The following is a 19,962-nucleotide window of genomic DNA, read 5'->3' as shown; positions in this document are numbered from 1 at the left end:
GAATATTACTTTAACTATTTAAATATGTGTTACATTTGTTTATGCTGCATTTGTTTAACTATGTAAAGATGTGTTGCTTTGCCTGCCTAAGGCACTTGGTCTAATAAAAAGCTAAATGGCCAATAGCTAAACAGTAGAGGGATAGGTGGGGCTGGTGGGCAGAGAGAATAAGGAGAAGGAGGAATCTAGATGAGAGAGATGGGGGAGGGAGAGAGGGAGAGAAGAGAGAATGAGGGAGAAAGAGAGGAAGACGCCAGGGGCCAGCCAGTCAGGCAGCCACCAGCTAGCCAAATATGGAAGAAAAGTAAGACATACAAAATGAAAGATGTAAAAAGTTGCAAGGTGGGCGCCAACTGTGTCCATGGAGAGAGGCTGAGCTATCACACAGTGACATGGACATGTCGGCGTCATTGGTCCATGCCACAGTGCGGGCAGTGAGCAAGAGGGAGCTGCAGGCCACAAGGGCGCAGCGCTCATGCTGACCCCCTCAGCTGTGAACAAGATAAAACAGCTTCTTAAAGACAAGCCAGAGCATGTGGGTCTGAAAGTTGGTGTGCGAACCAGGGGCTGTAATGGCCTCTCTTACACCCTAGAGTATACAAAGACTAAAGGAGATTCTGATGAAGAAGTTATTCAAGATGGAGTCAGAGTGCTCATAGAAAAGAAAGCACAGTTAACACTTTTAGGAACAGAAATGGACCGTGTGGAAAACAAACCATCCAGTGAGTTTGTTTTCAATAATCCCAACATCAAAGGGACTTGTGGCTGTGGTGAAAGCTTTAACATTTGAAACTTCAGTACTCCAAGCTCTGCAAGAGCCAGGATCTACCTGGGAACTCACTGAAGAGATCATGTGATTGTCATGTGCTCAGAGTCTATATTTTTTGCCATGGCCAGCTCATGGGGAAAAATAAAGTGTTGCATTTTGGAAATCAAGCCAGTGTGCTGAGTCCTGAAAACTTATCTGTATTGTCTGTAAAGCACAGAAACTGAGAAACCATTGGTTTCTTTGGGTCATCTGTTCTGTACAGAAAACTCTTACCCTGCTCTTAACACTGTAGCATTAGTGCTAGAACCAGCTTCGTGGCCATTGCTTTGCTGGGAGCTGAGGAAACAGATAACAGGTATGCCCCTATAGATCCTACTGAATGGCTTGAGACTGCCTACTGGGTCCTTTCTCAACCTTTTGCCAACTCCTAATCTCACAGTAAGGACAACTGTGGGTAACAGCATAGTGGTACCCCACTTCCCTCTCACGTTTGCCATGGCCTTTTGCATTTTTATTAGAAATATGATGATCGGATGCTTCATTTGCCCACTCAACAGTTCCAAACTTCTGAGTGATGGTGTCAGAAGGTGGGAGCGGCCAGGCCTGGTCTCAGTCCATCCCCTAGGGCATTCTTCAAGATGGTTTGCTTAGACCTTTCAATTGGAAGCTCTTTTGACAAGCAGCCAGCTAGTAGCTCACAGCACCTAACTGTGTGTATGAAGACTAGATCTGAGTACAAGTTAGAAGAGCTATGACCGGACCCAGCTCTCCCTTCCTCACAGGTTGTCACCAGTGTTGTATGAGACACTCAGTGGAGGTGAGTGCTGGCCTGGCTTCCATGCCTGGGCAGCATTTTCATAAGACTTTCTTAATTTATGGAGATTGCATTAGTTTTATTTTGAATGGAAAAGTCTTAGTTAAACCCTTTTGTATGAATTGCCGACTTGTTTGTTTAGGACTTTGAAACAAGAGTTTCTTACAGAGATCCTGCAGCAGTGGAATTGCTCTTGGAGCACAGGATTTATGGAGCAGAACATGGAGGTGTCCTCTTAGAGTTTCCAATATGCATATACTTTCTGGTTCCTAAATGAAATTGCTGAATGTTGAGCATTTTTATCACCAGTTTTTTTGAGTCGTGATTTCACCACCCACCTGCTTCAGCTTTCTGAGACATGTTCTACCATACCTGGATCCCAAATTTTTCGTCAAAGTGATCTTGACTTGACTTGTGTTTGACATCTTAAGCAACCTGTGAGTTCTTTTGTGGGAGGCTGATTTTCATGAAGTAGCTGAGTTTAATATTAGTGCTGTTTACTAAAGTACCTACCACCAAAATGCACCAACTTGTAGTTTTATGATTGTTGATGAGTTTGTATCATAGATAGAATTGTTGATACATCTTTAATTTGTGCAATATTGTATGTAGAAATTGAGTATCAATTAAAAAACACAACTCCTTGTGATCCTAAAACAAAACAAAACAAAACAAAAAGCCCCAAGGTGAAATGTAGATGAAGAGAAACAGGTTAGATTAATTTATAAGAGCTAGTGGGACAAGCCTAAGCTAAGGCCTAGCATTCATAACTAATAAGAAGTCTTTGTATCATGATTTGTGAGCTGGCTGGTGGCTCAAAAGGAAGCCTATTACAACTTCCCAAGTGCTGAGATCAGAGGCATGCATCACCTTTACCTGGCTAAAAGAAAATTCTGTCAAATAACCCTCTTGCATCCCTTCACAGCTGTGCTGTCGCCATTAGGACATAAAACCTCAGAGCCCTCACTGGACGACAGGATTCTTGCCTACCATGAATGCTCTTCCTACACCAAGCCGCTCCCCTTTCTCTCTGTGTGTGCTAACCTTCTGGGTTCCAAGAGCACAGATGCAGCTCTCTTATCTTATTTTCTTTCCACTCCCCAAAGTCTTTCTTCCCTCACTGCATGTGGCTGACTTCGGTCCATCCTAAGTCTTAATTTAGGAAGCTATAAATCTAAGAGCAAGGTGATAGCACAGTTGCATTCAGGCGAGGGTTCTCTTCCAGGTGTGGACTTCTCAAGTGAGCTGGTTCTCTTGCCTCTTCTTATAAGGGCACTAATACCATTTATGTGGACTTCATCCTTATTATCTAATTGCCTCCCATAGGCCCCACCTCCAAATAATTCCACATTGGAATTAAGATTTCAATATATTCAATATCAATATATTCAATATTGCAGCAATTACACTCCTAACTGTATAACCAAGAAATATGAAACTTGTATACCAGTGCTCATAGCAACATTATTCATAATAGCTAAAGGTGAAAAAAAATCTCAAATGTCCATCAATTGTTGTGTGAGTAAACAATAAACCACAGTATATCCATACAATGATGTATCACTCTGCAATAAAAAGGAGTAAAGGATTATTATGTGCTACAACCTGAAGTTAAAGTAGCTAGACACACAAAACTATGTATTGTGTGTTTCTGTTTATATGAAATATTCAGAAAAGGCAAATGCATAGATTAAAGATAGATTTATGGTGACAAGGACATTACATTGACATATAGAGGAGGAGTTAGGAATAATTGTTCCTTTTGGGGGTGATGGAAATGTCTTGGAATTAATTACTAGGTGGTATGTGCATAATATAATGAGAATACCAAAACCCATTGACTGGAAGCATGTATATTAAAATGTATTTTCCTTTTTGTGAACTATATCTCAGTTTTTTAAATGCTAAAATCAAAACTGTTTCAGGACATCATGTATGGAGTAACAGCTTTTTACTTAACACAGTTTGTGTTCAGTAGTCTCCAGTGTCTTCCTTGGTCATTGTTAGTTACATTGTGGGTCAAGAGCAAAGTAACCACCCCTTGTAGAATTGTCAGGAAGATACAGATTTGATTAGGACACACAGTTGCAATATTTCGAAGTCAAAGCTCTTTCTCAGGTCTGGGGATGCAGTGGTGGAGCACTCGCCTAGCCTGCACTAACTAGACTTGTGTTCAGTACCAAGCACTGAAAACATCCCTTTCTCAAAGCATTTTAATGGTAGCTACCAGGCTGTTCTATACTCTAGTGCATCTGTTTGCCATAGATTATAAACTAAAAATCAAAAGCTGGCTCTTTCTTGTCCTCTGCTCCATCCATGTGGCCATGTAAGAGCTTGGAACACAGAAAAAGCTCAACAAATGTTTCACTTTAAAGTAATGGTACTTAATAGAAGACAGTTCTGCCTTGTGGGGGACTTTTGGAAAATGTCACTTTTGTTTTTAAGACAGCATCTTGCTATATGACCCTAACCAGCTTGGAACTTGTTGTGTATATCTTTCTGACCTATAATTCTCTTGTCTCTCACTCCAGAGGATTATGGGTGTTATAGGATTGCTAGGATTATAGGTGTGCACCACCACACTCAGCTAAGCGAGAGATGTTTTTTGATTGTCACAACTTGGGGGATACATGCTATTGACAACTATAGACAGCAACCATGGATGCTACTAAATAGCCCCCGCAAAAAAACTCAAAGAATCATTCAGCCTACATATCAGTAATATAGAGGTTGAGAAACCCTGCTCTAAGTAGTTGAGTAAATTTCTACTAAAAATGAAAAGTTTGGGAGCTGGAGAGATGGTTCAGCAGTTAAGAGCACTGGCTGCTCTTCCAGAGAACCCAGAATCAATGCCCAGCACCCACATGGAAGCTCACAACTATCTACAACTCCAGTTCCAGGAAATTTGACACCCCCACACAGAAATACATTCAGGCAAAACACCAATGCACATAAAATAAAAATAAATAAAGTGTTTTAAAATGGGGGGGGGGGTTCTCTTGTAGAACTTTATTTTCTCTCGCATTTTTTGCTCTTGGTGAATGAGATGTCCCAAACGCCACCTTTTTAATCTCTGGTAAATGAAGTTTATAGGAAAGGCAGATCATGAGAGAAATGAACAAGTTTGTTTAACTGTCTGACGTGGACTAAGATACTACAAATTAGCATATATTCAATCCTGTACCTGGTAAAATGTACATTGCTTATCTGTTAAAGAGCTCAAGAAATGGTTTAACATTGTATTTCATATGCACGAGGAATATCAAATGCAGGACTCCTTAAGTTGTATGGCTTTTCTTCTAGTCTGGTAGCAGTCCTGTCCAACCCCAAGGCATCAAGCAGGAAAACAGACCAGAAGCTTCCTACCTGGCAGTGTCACTTAGAGCTCTTCCTGCGTGGCAGGAACTCACTTTTCAGATCAGGGGTCAGCAAGGTACAACCTACAAACTAAGGTGGCCCCATTTTTATACAACAAATGAGCCAAAGCTAGTTTTAACATTTCCCCATGGTTGATGATGGGATAAAAAAGGTTTCTATGTTTAGGGATGTAGATGCAGTTCAGTTCAAAGAGGGCTCACCTGACACCCAGGAAGCCCAGAGTTTGATACTCAGCAACACAAACCAAAACCAGAAATGGTAGTGCACATCTGTAATCTCAGTGCTAGGAAGGAGGAAGCAGGAAGATCCAAAGTTCAAGGTCCACCTTGGTTACATAGCAAATTCAAGGCCAGCAAATTCAAGGAATAAATGAAACACTTTGCTGACTTAGCCAGGTTCCCAACCCCAGAAATAAAGAACTATTGGTACAATCACACCCATCTGTTTGCTATTGTCTATGGCTGCTTTTGCACATAGACAGAAACCTATGGTCTGCAAAGCCTGAAATATATTTACCTCTAGTTCCTTTGAGAAAATGTTTGCTGATTCTTGCTCAATGGTTAAGAGTTTAGCAAATTGTGTTTCCACAGAGGCTGTTTTGAAGCACAGCAAGTTTAAATCCCCAGCCCCTGGCTCTGCTTGGGGACATGTCTCGGCCCCATGCTGTTGGAATTCCCTCCTCTGAAACCTGAGATGACTTAGCAGAATAGTCTCCCACTCTTAACCGTCCATAGTATATGGTGATTCCAAGCTGTTCGATGACTCCCAGGTGGTCCATGAAGAAAAAGTGCAGAGCTCTTGTCTGAGCCAAAGCCACTTAGCCAGTGAGTCATTGACACAAAGTCAGAACCGGAGAGCCACTGTGCCCATTCAGAACAGACTGGAGAAGTGCCATTCTTCCAGTTTCAGAAATGTCCGTTTTTTGGTCAGTTTCGAGCACTCTACCTGTATAGATTCTGTAACCAATTTCTTTAACCCTAGGCAAAATAGGGAATGGACAAAACTAGAGAGAAGTTGGCAAGGGACAGAAGGCAGAGGCTGCCAACTCCCAAATTCAGACCCCCCCCCCCGCCCCACTGCGGAATCTAGCACTTCCTTTAGGTCTGTGGAAATCACAGAGATTCTTGGCATCTTTCCTGTTGCTCCTGTGACAAGGAAGAGTCTCTGTGGCTCTCTCTGTTTTCTCATGGTAACATCTGGTTCTTTATCCACAGTCCAGGGGATTACCGGTTGCCAGCACTGGCACGCCAGCCTGGCCTCTGTCGCTATGGAACTAAGATAGCCTGCTGCTATGGCTGGAAAAGGAACAGCAAGGGACTCTGTGAAGGTAATTTTTGTAAAAATTCAGACAGTCCTGTGATTGGGTCAGTTTTCAATCTGGGACTCCATTACCAATGGATTATCTGGGGTAAGGACGTGGGTAACTACCAATACCCAAAGTCCTGTTTGGAATGGCTGACACTACCATGCTAAATGGGAGCTATTTTAGGAAACTCTCTTGTCCATTATTATTCTTGTTACTATCTGAGTAAGTATAACTGGGGTTTGCTTTGGCTTTGATTTGATTTAATCTGTAGAAACTGAGATGGTCAAAACGAGGCCAATTAACTTCTAATTACAGTTTTTCCAACTGATTTCTAGTGGAATACACATTTTAATTATTAGTCGTAGGCTAATAGCCAAGTAGTCTCTGGCTTCAAAGTAGAATAGAGACCTTTATACCTTATAGATATGCCACTCCCATTTTTAAATTCCTTAAGTGCAGTTTCTAATGGCAAGAAATGCATGCATGTCTGCAAGAGTGTTGTTTTTACATTATTTTGTGCAGATTACAAATTTAGGAGACAGATTATTCTTCATATTCTGTGTTAGGAGCTTATGTGAGAGACCTCTGATAATTTCCAGAGGATTTCTGACAGCTGAGATGAACAGAGATTTCTGACTTGTGTTGATTTTTGTGTGGATTTCCATAGTAACCCACATTGGTGACAGAGAACAATCAAACCTGCATTTCTCCAAGGCATTTGGTTACATTGTCTGGGATAGAGTTCATTACCTCAGGGGAGAAATCTGGTCTCTAATGCCTGATCAGGAGTTCTTTGTCTGTTAAATGAGGTAATAACATACCTGAATGTTTCATTAAAATGCTAGTTACTTTAGAAGTAACTATATTATCTTCTCATAGGCCTGTCTCTAACACAACCCCCTCCATTCTAACTGGCCCCCAAATAGCTAAATTTATAGCTGCTGGGGTGGTGGTCATTACTTTTCAGTAGAGTAGGCACTGGTAAGTTCCCTGTACCCCAGTTAATAGTTCCAGAGCTACCCATGTCTATGCAAACACCCTAATTACACTCAGTGGATCTGTCTTAATCACTGTTCTATTTCTGTGAAAAGACACCATGACCAAGGCAACTCTTATAAAAATAAAGCATTTAATTGGGAATGGCTTACAGTTTCAGAGGTTTAGTCCATTATTATCATGGTGGGACATGACTACACGCAGTCAGTCATGGTGCCAGAGAAGGAGCTGAGAGTTCTACATCTGGATCCAAAAGCAGCAGGAAGAGAGACACTGGGCCAGGCTTGGGCTTTTGAAACCTCACAGTTCACTCCTAGTGACACACTTCCTCCAACAAGGCCACAGCTACCCCCGTAAGGCCATCCATCCTAGTCCTTCTGAAAGCAGTGCCACTCCCTAATGAGTAAACATTCAAATCTACGAGCCTGTGGAGGTCATACTTACTCAAATCACCACAGGGTCTAAAAAGGTAAAAGGTGTAGAAATAGGAGGAGGACTTGTTGGGGAGAAAGGGGGGTTCAGAGGGAGTGGGAAGGGGATAAGAAGAGGTATAATAAAAATTGACTATGATCAAAATACATTGTATACGTGTATAAAATTGCCAAAGAATAATACAAGATTTTAAAATATCTAGATTGACTCTAGGGGAGGGCAGAACTTGATAATATCTGAAATCCATGAAACAACAGAAGACATGGATACTGTTTCCACACATTCCCTCTTATTCAAAACTTTCAGCCATCAGGGCTTCTTCATAATGAGATGACTAGAACGTTGAGATGCTAAGGAAAAATGAAGACCATCATTGCTCATCCACTTAAAGGAAATTAAAGCATCCCTCTGAGACCTGTGTCAATTAAAATGGCAGGTAGATGTCACTCAGTTGGTAGAATGCTTGCTTAGCATGCGGCAGTCCTCACTCTGATGGAATGTATCATGATCGAAGACATCATACACTAGACTGATGTGGGTGAACTTGAAGAAGGTAGTGAAGTTAATTAAGGCTCTGTTTCCTCCTCTGGAACATGGAGAGGGCAATACCCCTCAGAAGGTGCAGAGTAGGGGCACTAAAGCATCTACTTACTACTTGTCACACAGAAAAAAAATGCAATGACTCTTGTCACACTTCTGTCCTTCAAAGTACCAGGTGATAGAAGCATTAAACATAGCTTTGTTCTTTGCCTAGAAACAGCATAAAACACTCTTCTTTGAAGGCAGTCATGTGGAAAGAGGTAAAAGTCACCTGAGACATGTGACTTATAATTTCTTACACTCTCACGAACCTCAACACTTACTGCCATAAAACTCGGTCAGACCCAGCATACCACTGGCAAGTAAGAGGGAGATTTACCTTTCTGCAAGGGCTGTCCTTCAACTGGATCAGAGTAGTCTGGCCACATATACACAGCCAATCACAATCTCAATGATTTTGTGGACTATATATCACAAGCAGGAAGGAATGGGAAGCAAAAGGTTAAAAGATCCAGTGGGGGAGTTTAAGAAAAATGTTCAATATGCAGATGGTTCAGGCAAATGATGGCTAGCAACTCTGTTGTTTTTGTTGAGTATTTTGGCTTTAATTTGTAATGGATGACTTTTAGATTTAAAAATATACATCATATTTTATTGAAGTTTTTCAGAGTTTCATGTAGCCCAGGCTGGCCTCAAACTCTTTCCATAGCTGAAGATGATCTTGAACTCCTGATCTTCTGCTTGAGTGCTAGGATTACAGCCACTCACCACCATGCCCAGTTTATATAGTGCTGAGGATAAACTCAACAATGCTTTCTGCATTCTAGGCAAGCGTTCTCCTAACAGAGCCAGATCCCTAGACCCTGCGTGTTCCTTCTTGTTGGTAAGGTCATATGTTCCTAGAAGCACGAAATAACAAAGATAGTCACTCCCCTCTTGCCAGATTCCTTATTCCTAAACCAGAGTTCAGACCATGCAGAAAGAAAAACACACATCAACCTGTCCCAACAAGTAATACCAGACCCTGGCTGGGAGGTCCCAGTCCACACATGCCTTTTCTTCCATCTACCGTTCATTGTTTCTCTCAATGACCTGCACACGGGAGCCCACCCGCCCCCAGCCTTTGGCCTCTGCCCCTGTCTAAATCTTCTCTCAGTGGTGGAGTCTGATCAAGTCTGCATCATTAACCTCAAAATATATGTCACTCTAGTGACATGGAATGAAGTGCTGGCCAAGGACAAATCCTGGATGAAAAACTGCAGATGGAGGAGTCTGGGGGAGAACTGAACATGAGAGTTTGACTTTGTGCAAAGTGTGTCTTGGCCTCGGGCTGTTTTAGACACAAACTGAATTTCCCTCTGCTGGATTGGCTGTTCTGGTCCCAGATCCAAAGTCACTGTAAATTGAAAACATCTTTCTGATGCTTCGACCTTAAAGCAAGGATATTACTCACCATTTCTCCTGTGTGCTATCTGGCATTCATTCTGGGCTTTCCTGTCTGGATTCATTGGAAATCAGCTTCCAGGGAGCAATCAGAGGTCTTTGGGACTTAAAAAACAATCCAAGATTTCTTTTTCTAACATCTGAACTTAAAGCTGCATCACCAAGTCCATGCTCATAACAAAGGAGACACTGAAAATTAAATTCCATATCTTTAGTCTCTAGAAGTGGAAAAATTTGGCTTTGGAAGCTTTTTTCCTCTCCTTACCTTCTTAGTTATGACTTGTTTGGAACCAAAATGTTTCCCTGTTACAATATTTATGTCTATTGCTTTATTCACTGTTGAAAAATATGTGTTCTGTGCATGGTGGCACACATCTCTAATCCCAGCACTAAAGAAGGAGAAGTAAGAGGATCATGAGTTCAAGGCCAGCCCAGGCTATTTTGTGAGACCCTGTCTCAAAACAAAAGCAAAAACAAGGACTAAGAATGTAGCTCAGTGGTAGACCATTGGACTAACATGCACACGGCTCTGGGTTCCACCCCTAGCCCTGCAATATATTTGCATATGTAGGATATATTCATGTGTGTGTGTGTGTGTGTGTGTGTGTGTGTGTGTGTGTGTGTTTGTGATATATGTGCATGTGATGAATCTATTTTCTCATAGCATATTCACAAATGATATAAAGTGCTGCAGGAGAAAAATGAATTTTAAGTGATTGCCCAAAGACACTGAGGACACAGTAATAGGCAGTTCTCACACTCATTTTGCTCATCTCCTTTCCGTTAGCCTGATTCAAACTCGCCATCATCTTTGATCATTTTTTCCTTGCCCTCAATTCAGTTATAACATTCTGGCCCTCTTGTGTTAGCCTACCATTTTATTCACTGAAGAAAGATTTATCAGATGCCTACATCATGCCATGTACCAGGATACAAAAGTCGATAACAGAAAAACAACCCCTGCCTTTGTTAAGCTTCTGTGACCACCATCATCACCATGCTTTGAGTGCCCATCAGAGTGAGCCGTTCAGATTCAACAATAACAAATAACACTAAAAAGATCTTGATCAGCTGGGCAGTGGGAGCACATACTTTTAATCCCAGCACTCGGGAGGCAGAGCCAGGCGGATCTCTGTGAGTTCAAGGTCAGCCTGGTCTACAGAGTCAGATCCAGGACAGGCACCAAAACTACAGGGAAACCCTGTCTCAAAAAACAAAAAACAAAAACAACAACAAAAGATCTTGATCATTCCACAGAAAAATAAGTGGTGCTGAGGTCGATAGCTCGGTCAGTAAAGTGCTTGTCACAAAGACATGAGGAGCTAAGTTTAATCCACAGAATCCATGTAAAGAAATAAATAAGCCAGGTGTAGTGATGCCTGTTTGCAATCCTGGCACTGTAGAGGTGGAGTCATCTGGATCCCTGAGACTCCCTGGACAGCCAGCCTGTCTTAGTCTGTGACCCTTAAGGCCAGTGAGAGACTCTGTCTCAGGAAACAAGATTTAGATGGAAGCAAGATGACTCACTGGGTAAAGGCCCTTGCCACAAAGTCTGACAACCTGAGATTGATCCCCAGGGCCCACATGGTAGAAGAAAAGAGCCAATTCCTGCAAGTTATCCTCTGACACCGCCCCCCCCACCAATGTATGTCATGACACATGCATGCCCTGCCCCCCAAATACAAACAAGTTAATGTTTTTTAAAACAAGTAGATGCAAACTGAAGAATAACATAAAAAAGCTGTCCTCTGGCTTTCACATTAAAGTACATATATGTGTACTCACATCCACACATATGGGAACATCTGCACATACACACACACACACACACAGAGAGAGAGAGAGAGAGAGAGAGAGAGAGAGAGAGATACTTAAGAGATGGGAAGAGACAATTACAGAAAGAAATGGAGGGACCTTGGAACTTGCCCATGTTACTCTGATGTGTCTTTCTCTCAGATACTCTTCTTTCTTTATTAATATTTTGGACTGACATGCGGAAGTAGTTGGCTGTGTGGTCTGGAATGGGGAGCTTTATAGCACTGGAAGCATGGCCACACTAAGCAAATGAATACAATATATTGTCGTTTGTTGCATGGTGGGTGTGAGGGCTGCTTTTGTTCAAAAGGCAATCCCTGCCCAGTGTTGAAAAGGTCAAAGCAGAGTCGAGAGGAGATAGATTCTCAGTCCATTCCCATGTAGAAGGCAATCTGCCTGTGCACATTAGTACTGTGTCAACTATATCATCAGGGTCTCTTTTCCTTTTACAGCTACATGTGAGCCCAGATGCAAATTTGGAGAATGTGTGGGACCGAATAAATGTAGATGCTTTCCAGGGTACACCGGGAAGACCTGCAGTCAAGGTCAGTACAACACCAGGATCCTGGGACAAACTCCATTACAATCGGGTTAGGGAGGAAAGACAGCACCTAGGATTTCTTACAGGATGCTACTCAAATCTTGACTACAACATGGTTTCAGGATGAGAGTTTTCAGCCAATCTCTCCTTGATTAAGTGCAAAACTTCTGATATTTTTCCAAATTATGCAATAAAAAGCCTTGCTTAAAAGAACTATTATTTTTAAGATTATCTGAGTAATATACATTCTTTATTTAAAAAAAAAAGACAACAATTCATAAGACTATAAAAATAAAAAAGGATGGGCCAGTGATGTAACTCAGTTGGTCGAGGATATGCCCAGCATGCACAAAGCCTTGGGTTCAATCCCCAGCACTGCATAAACCAGGCATGGTAATGCACACTTGTAGCCCTAGCATTTGAGAGGTGGAGACAGGAGGATCAGAAAAGTTCAAGGTCATCTTTGGCTACATATCAATTTCTAGCCAGCCTGGGATACATGAGACCCAGTTGAGGGGGCCAGGGAGAGGCTCTACCCCAAACCCTTACTAGAACCATAGTTAGCAGTTTGCTCTATATCTTCAGAGGCCTTTTCCATGACCCTATAAGCATCAGTATTTCTCCTAGGTGTCCTTATCTATCAGTATGCACAGTGCTCAAACTTGTTAAGGCCATATCCCAGTCCTTAGTATGAAGGTATTTATCATTTATGATGCAAATGCTTTCTTACCATCGCCATGTTTACACTGTCTCCAATCCCTTGCCACTGCAAACAATGCTAAATCAAACACTCTACTCATATCCATTCACAGCCACTCAATCTAGAGTGATTGTTTTTTGTGAGATAAATATCTAAAAATTGAATTGTTGAATAGTGTGCATATTTTTACCCCAATATATAAATTTCTGAGAAGTTTTGATTTTGTTTTTGAGACAGGGTTTTACTATGTACCTCTAGCTGTTCTAGATGTTACTCTGTAGACCAGGCCGGCCTTGAACTCACAGAGATCTGCCTGGCTCTGCCTCTTGGATGCTGGGATTAAAGGTATGTGACACCACACTGGTCTGCTTTGCCAGTCTTATATATCCTAGGCTTGCTATGTAGCCCAAGATGGACCCTGAACTTGTGATTCTACTGCCACCACCTTCCAGGTGTGGGGATTATATGTGTGGGCTACCACACCCAGTGTATATGGTGCTGGTAATAGAATCCAAGACTTTGTACATGCCAGGCAAGCACTTTACCAACTAACCTACAGCTGCAGCCCAGCAATAGATGTATTTCAAAAGATAATTTATGTTATTTGTCTTAGGCTATTTATCTGATGCCAATTAAGGATTTATTTAATATCTAGAAAACTGGCCAGCATTTGGGAGGTAGAGGTAGGAAGTTCAAGAGTTTGATCCCTGCCTCTATTATGTGCTCAAGAACATCCTGGACTATCAGACACCCTGTCTCAAACAAACAAGAAAAGTCTAGAACAAAAGCTCTGTCCTCCAGAGAGAGTTGTCGGATAATATATAAGGTCCATTTGCATTTACCTTTCAGATAAGCAATAACTGTATTATATGTATAATATATGCAGTAATATTGTATGGGATGTGTGCATGATAAAACATACTAGTTACTTAGCTAAAATTCAAACTTAACTGAGAATCCTGTATTTTTAGTTGCCTAACTCAGGAACCATACCCAGGGGGACATCTGGCACTATTGAAAGACACTTGGAGGAGGTACTTCTGGCATCTACTGGCTAAATATCTGTCTTAGGGTTTCTACTGCTGTAAAGAAACACCAGGACCACAAAACTCTTATAAAGGAAAACATTTAATTAGGGCTGGCTTGCTGTTTCAGAGGTTTAGACCATTATTATCATGGTGGGAAGCATGGTGGCATGCAGACAGACATGGTGCTGGAGTGGTAGCTGAGAGCTCTACATTTGGATCCACAGGCAACAGGAAGAGAGAGTGCCACTGGGCCTGGCTTGGACTTCTGAAACCCCAAAGCCCACTTTCAGTGACACACTTCCTCCAACAAGGACACACACACCTACTCCAACAAGGACACACCTCCTAATAGTACCACTTCCTAATGACTAAGCATTCAAATATATGAGCCTATGTGGGCCATCCCTATTCAAACCACCACAACACTCTACAGTGCCCAGAAGTGCCCTGTACCAACAAACATAGCTTGATCCAAATGGCAATAAATGTTGATGCAGAGAGACTGTAGGAATTATAGTGAACAAAAACCACCCCCGAATTCTGGAGCTCAGCTGGTAGAGTATTTATCTGGCATGCACAACACCCTGGGTTTGATCTCCAATATGGAATAAACAGGGTGTGATGGCAAATTTCTGCTATCCTAGCACTTGGACAGCAAAAGCAAGAGGATTAAAGATTCATCCTTGGCTACATAGCACGTTCCTGGGATACAAGAGATCCTGTCTCAAAATTAACAAACACATGAACAAAAGCACTTTGGTGGGGAAAAGGGCCCCCCTTGGTCTTGGCTGTAGACTAGAAATTTCAACTAGAGTAGTTTTTCATTCAGGGGACGTCTGGACACAGTTTGAAGTTGTCACAGCTAGGGAAGGAGTTGCTAGTGGTATCTACTAAACAAATCCCATCCCTTTTCCTAAACACCCACAAGACAGACCTGCCCCCACATAAAGGAATGATCTGGACTCAAATGTCAAGAGAGGTTCAGCAACTCTTGCAGAAAGATGGCCACAAGAAAGTGCCTCTCGCCCTGAGATAAGTTTGAGCACAACCAGCAAATCACATTTAACTGTTCTCATGAGAAACCTCCAAAAAGATGGCTCAGCAGTTAAGAGTACAGATCCAAGCATCCACATACAAAAAGAGCTGAGCATAGTGATAAAGAACCGTAATCTGGAGCTCACTGGCCAGCCAGCCTAACATAATAGGTGAGCTCTCTCTTCCTATATCCAAAAACCTGGGAACGGCACCTGGCCTCCTCATTCATACTCATAAACCCAAACCCACACAAACATGCACACACATCAAACACTGAGAAGCACAGGTTCATCAGTGAGATCTCTTATTAGATCTTTCGTACCAGGTGCTGGTTTTTCCGTAGATCCTTTCTGGAACCCTTTGGACTAAAAGACCTATTTCTCATGCTAGTTCTCAAGTTCTAGTAAAATATTAACAGTGAGAGAGTGGTCCAGTTGGCTCACGTTCTGAGGTTGTCTCTCTTCCCTCTACAGCCTCTCTGCCTCATGGAAGCCTGATCAAAGACCACTCATGGCAACAAGCCTCAGGCCTCAACTAATGTGTTTCCCAGAAATCCTCTTTCTAAGACATGAGTTAGTCACCACTGGCTTAAAGCCAAGTGATGGGATACACTGGGTTTTCCATTATGTCCAGTCAACGTATTTCAATTCCCCTCTTAAGAAGAGGGTGAGGTTGGCGCGCGCGCGCACGTGCGCGCGCGCGCGCGCACACACACACACACACACACACACACATCTGTGCAAAATAAAATAAACTAATAAAAGTTTTAAAAACCAATAAAGTGGTTAGAGTGTGTAAGGAGGATGGTGGGGTCAAGGAGACAAGCAATGAAGAAGGAAGCTTCAGGCGTTAGAAAACCTGCATCCACAGAACTTTCCAGAAGAGCTCCTGTTTAACTTTGCAGTGGCACATTCTGCTTGCTGCCATTCAGAATTGTCTTCTCTTCTATAGAATTTGGTGCCTTTCTCCTTTCTATATCTACCTTGTGGGAGTTACACTATGAGTCCTTCTCCACAATCAGATTTCCAAAGGCAAGATAGATCTTTTTATCACATATCTTTTAACCTTTTTTTCTCCAGTACCTTTTTTTTCCTTTTTGAGACAGGGTCTCATATATCCCAGGCTAAGGATGACCTTGAACTCCTGATTCCCACCCCATCCACCTCCCAAATGCTGAGATTACAGACATGCACCACCATGCCTGGATTTTGTGGCAGTAGGTATTGAACTCAGGGCTTTGTACATACTAGGTGAGCATACTTCTAACTGAGCTACACCCCTAACCCATCTCCTTTATCATTTCTTATTTTAAAAGAAATGTTATTTATTCTTAATGTTTAATTTTTTTTTACCAAAATACACTAAGAAATGCAGGGGAAAAAAGACACCCTTGAACATACCAATTAACTACAACCATGGCTAACATTGAGAGCTATTCACTCCAGGCTTTTATTCCATGTACATTTCTGTTGTGTTGTCTATTTATTTATGATTGATCTGTACACATAGCTTTGTAGACACCCCGTGTGCACCTTCACATGCAATTAAATATGCTGCAACCTCACTGCCAACTGCCTGTCAGGGTTACCTCTAGAATGGTCTGAGCTGAGACAATGAGTGTAGGTCTGGAGTCACCCAAAATCACAACAATGCTGTCACTGGCTGTTTCAGAAGCAGTAAAGACAGAAATCCTCAAATTGTACGTTTCTAACTCTTTACTTAAGTAGCATCATATAGAAGTGAGAACATATTAGAAATGTATAACTCAGGCCAGTCAGATGGCTCATTAGGTACAAGCCTGACAACCTGAGTTTGATCCCTGGGACCCATGTCAGGGGAAAACTGACACTTGATAGTTGTCCTCTGACCTCCACACATACACTAGGCATCCATGTGCCCACAGTCTTACATACATATCACACACACACAATAATAATAATAATAATAATAATAATAATAATAATAATAAATGAAATGTTTTAATAAAAAATACCACTTGATAAATTGCCACAATACCTTTCTAATTGGAACCCACAATTTAAAAAAAAAGTAGAAACTCAACAGTTCCTGCCTCCCACATTTGAGCATTTCTTCCATCAACCAGAAAAGCATAGCCATGGATGGTGGGTGGCTTATGCCTGTGATCGTTAGCAATGGAGAGGATGAAGCATGAGGGCTGCCTCAAGCTCAAAGTCAGCCTGGGCTATAATGTGAGGATAGATAGATAGATAGATAGATAGATAGATAGATAGATAGATAGATAGATAGATAGATTGACTTTACTTCATCTATCACAGTATGTATGCAACAGGTATACCCAGCTTATTCTACTCATCATCTGTTTGTGAAAACCATCTTTGTTGCCTATAGTTGTAATTTCTTCTGCTTAACTGCTGTATAACATACTCATCATATATCTATCCTGCTGAGGTGTATTTGAATCACTGCAACTAATAGAAATGCTATTATGATCTTTTTAGTGTATGTTCTGTGTGTGTGGTGTGAAAGGACAACTGGCATTTCTTTTAGGAATATACCCATTACTGGAACTGCTAGCTCATAGGTAGGCTTATTTCTAACTTTAGTTTTCCAAAGTACCTGTAGTAATTTCCATTCCCTCCAATGGTCAATAGTTGTCCTATTTGCTCCATATCCTCACCAATCTTTCCAAGTGGAAAAACATTTGACAGTTTGAAAGGACGTAAGCAGTAAGCCTTTGTCCTTCCAAAAATTGGCGTCTAGTCTCTCCCACATAGATGTTTTCTGATTCTGTTAACGTTTCTCCCTTTTCTGACTGGCCCTGCAGATGTGAATGAATGTGGAGTCAAACCCCGGCCGTGCCAGCACAGGTGTGTGAATACACATGGCAGCTACAAATGCTTTTGCCTCGGTGGCCACATGCTTCTACCAGATGCCACATGTTCAAGTAAGTTTCAGCAGCCACTCAATGCTAAAGGCTTGCATTTTGGTATTTGGTGCATGAGGAAGGACTTGGGCAACGTTTGAAAACATATCTAGGATCATCCTGGTGTGGTGATGCACACCTTTAATCCCAGCACTCAAGAGGTAGAGGCAGGCAGATCTCTGTCTCATCTACACAGTGAGTTCCAGGCCAGACAAGACTACATAGTGAAACATTTCTCAAGACAACACAAAACAAAACAAAATATGTCTAGAGTTGAGGATATGGCTCATTTGGTAAAGTGCTTGCCTAGCATGTACAAATCCCTGGGTTTGATCCCCAGTGCCACATAAGCATGGCATGGTAGTCCATGCCTGTAATCGCAGAAGGATAAGAAGTTAGTTCAAAGTCAACCTGAGTTATAAATCAAGTTTGAAGTCGACATGAGGATACATGAGATACTGCCCCCAAAATCAAGGTCTTTAACATCACTATAGGCTAAAACATCTTTGGGTACTTACTTCTTTAAATTATTGTAAAATGTACATAACATGAAATTGACCATTTTAACCACTCAAAAGTGGACAGATCAACAAGTTCATCACTCCAAAAGAAAGCCCAACCATTGAGCAGGCAAGGTGGCACAGTGGATAAGAGTACTTGCCATGCAAAGCCTGATAACACCTGAGTTTGATGCCTGGAACCCATAAAAAGCCTGGCTCCCATATATAATTCCCAGCATGCTTACTTCAAGATGGGAGGTGGGAACAGAAGAACTGGCAGGAAGTTCATGGCGTACAGGGTGTAGCAACAGAGGTAACAAGAGAGACCAAGGCTCAACAAAGTGGAAGGCAAGAATCGACTTCTGAAAATTGTTTTCTGACCTCCATATGTGTGCTATAGCACTCATATAACCATACACTCAAAAGCTCATGCACACACATGCACATATGTACACACACACACACACACACACACACACATACACTATATTAACAAATAAAATTTAAAGCATACTAAAGGGAGAAACCCTAACCATTAGCAGGTAACCCTCAGCAACTACCAATCTGCTTTCTGTCTATGGATTTGTTTCTTCTAGACACTCATTTATAAATGAAAAAGTGGGGAAATCAATTACATATCTCTATCTATACGTGTGGAGACTAGTTGAATTTCATCAGGAAACTAGGCATAGTGAGCAAACGGAGGTGATAAATTTCCACACCATCCCAGGCCATCAATCCTTCCCACCAGCTACCTTTCTCACGCCCCTCGCCCGACTCCCAGAGATTAGAGTGTCTCATTGGAAATGCATTCTGACTCGCATTCCTGAAAAGAAAAGCTCTCCTGTGATAACGAAACCCGTGTCCTGTGGGAGGGTGGGAGTCTCCATCCATTCATTTCTTGAGAGGAGAGGCTTTTTACGTTTTATATTGCAGCTGAAAGGCAAACCCGCCTGCCCTGCCTGACTTCCCTCCTCTCTTGCCATCTCATTTTCTTCTGCCCCGTGGCCCCCAGCAAACACAAGCCTGCTGCCTTCAGCCAGCTTCCTAGGGTTGCAGTCAAACAGACTCCCAGCCCATCCCAGGCTTTCCAAAGTCATCTCATCTAGTCTTGCCTAGTGCCCCTGGCTCCTCTTTGTCCTGGCCCTTCATCACCCTTTACTCAGATCCTCCCTTAGCAAAGTAGCCTAAGAGATAACACAGACATTTGCAGTGTCTTTTTCAAATATCCTTCTTCTTATAAATTAAACAGAAACCCCCACGAAACAATCTGATAGCTTAATGAATTCTTGTACAGCACCCTTGTGACTACCACCAACTAGAACTTGGCCAGAACTTCCTTCTCCTATGCCTCCCCAAAGAGGACCATTATCTAGGCTTTTACAGAGATCACTTCAGACTTTTTTTAAAAGATCGATGCTAATGGATGATTCTGAAACATTCCAGGAGAGTTCATTCAGTGCCAAAAGAGATATCTTTCCCCAAATGGAAAGATAGCTATGTTAATTTTGATGATTAAGTTTCAAAAAAGATAGCTAAAGAGAAGAAATGAGTAATATAATCATCAGTAGGTGTTTGTTTCCTTACTTTAGCTCTCCACCCCTGCACGCTCTTTCTTTCTTTCCCTATAGGGGTTATCTGTGACTCTCCATTTAGAGCTTAAAGCAGAGTCCTTGGCCTCTTTCCTGCATGCTTATTTTATTCCTCCTGGCCCATTGCACTATCTTTGGTCCTTCTGAGTAACTAGCATTTTATAGATG

General features: G+C 41.9%; 1 protein-coding gene and 1 pseudogene across 2 annotated transcripts in view; both read left to right on the top strand.

Moving 5' to 3' along the window:
- The window catches only part of Egfl6 (EGF like domain multiple 6), a 68,374-nt gene that overhangs the window by 15,854 nt on the left and 32,558 nt on the right, over window positions 1-19,962 (top strand). For both annotated transcript variants that reach the window (XM_006973183.4, XM_015992029.3), the window contains exons 2-4: window positions 6,176-6,288; window positions 11,946-12,038; window positions 17,604-17,723. In XM_006973183.4, coding sequence (XP_006973245.1) covers window positions 6,176-6,288; window positions 11,946-12,038; window positions 17,604-17,723 — 326 coding nt within the window. The remainder of the gene's footprint in view (window positions 1-6,175; window positions 6,289-11,945; window positions 12,039-17,603; window positions 17,724-19,962) is intronic.
- LOC102911047 (iron-sulfur cluster assembly 1 homolog, mitochondrial pseudogene) lies at window positions 384-813 on the top strand (annotated as a pseudogene).

The sequence above is a fragment of the Peromyscus maniculatus genome, chromosome X, assembly GCF_049852395.1.
Source record: "Peromyscus maniculatus bairdii isolate BWxNUB_F1_BW_parent chromosome X, HU_Pman_BW_mat_3.1, whole genome shotgun sequence".
NCBI lineage: Eukaryota > Metazoa > Chordata > Mammalia > Rodentia > Cricetidae > Peromyscus > Peromyscus maniculatus.
Note: the sequence above shows the minus strand (reverse complement) of the source record. Positions and strands in the feature narration are given on the sequence as shown.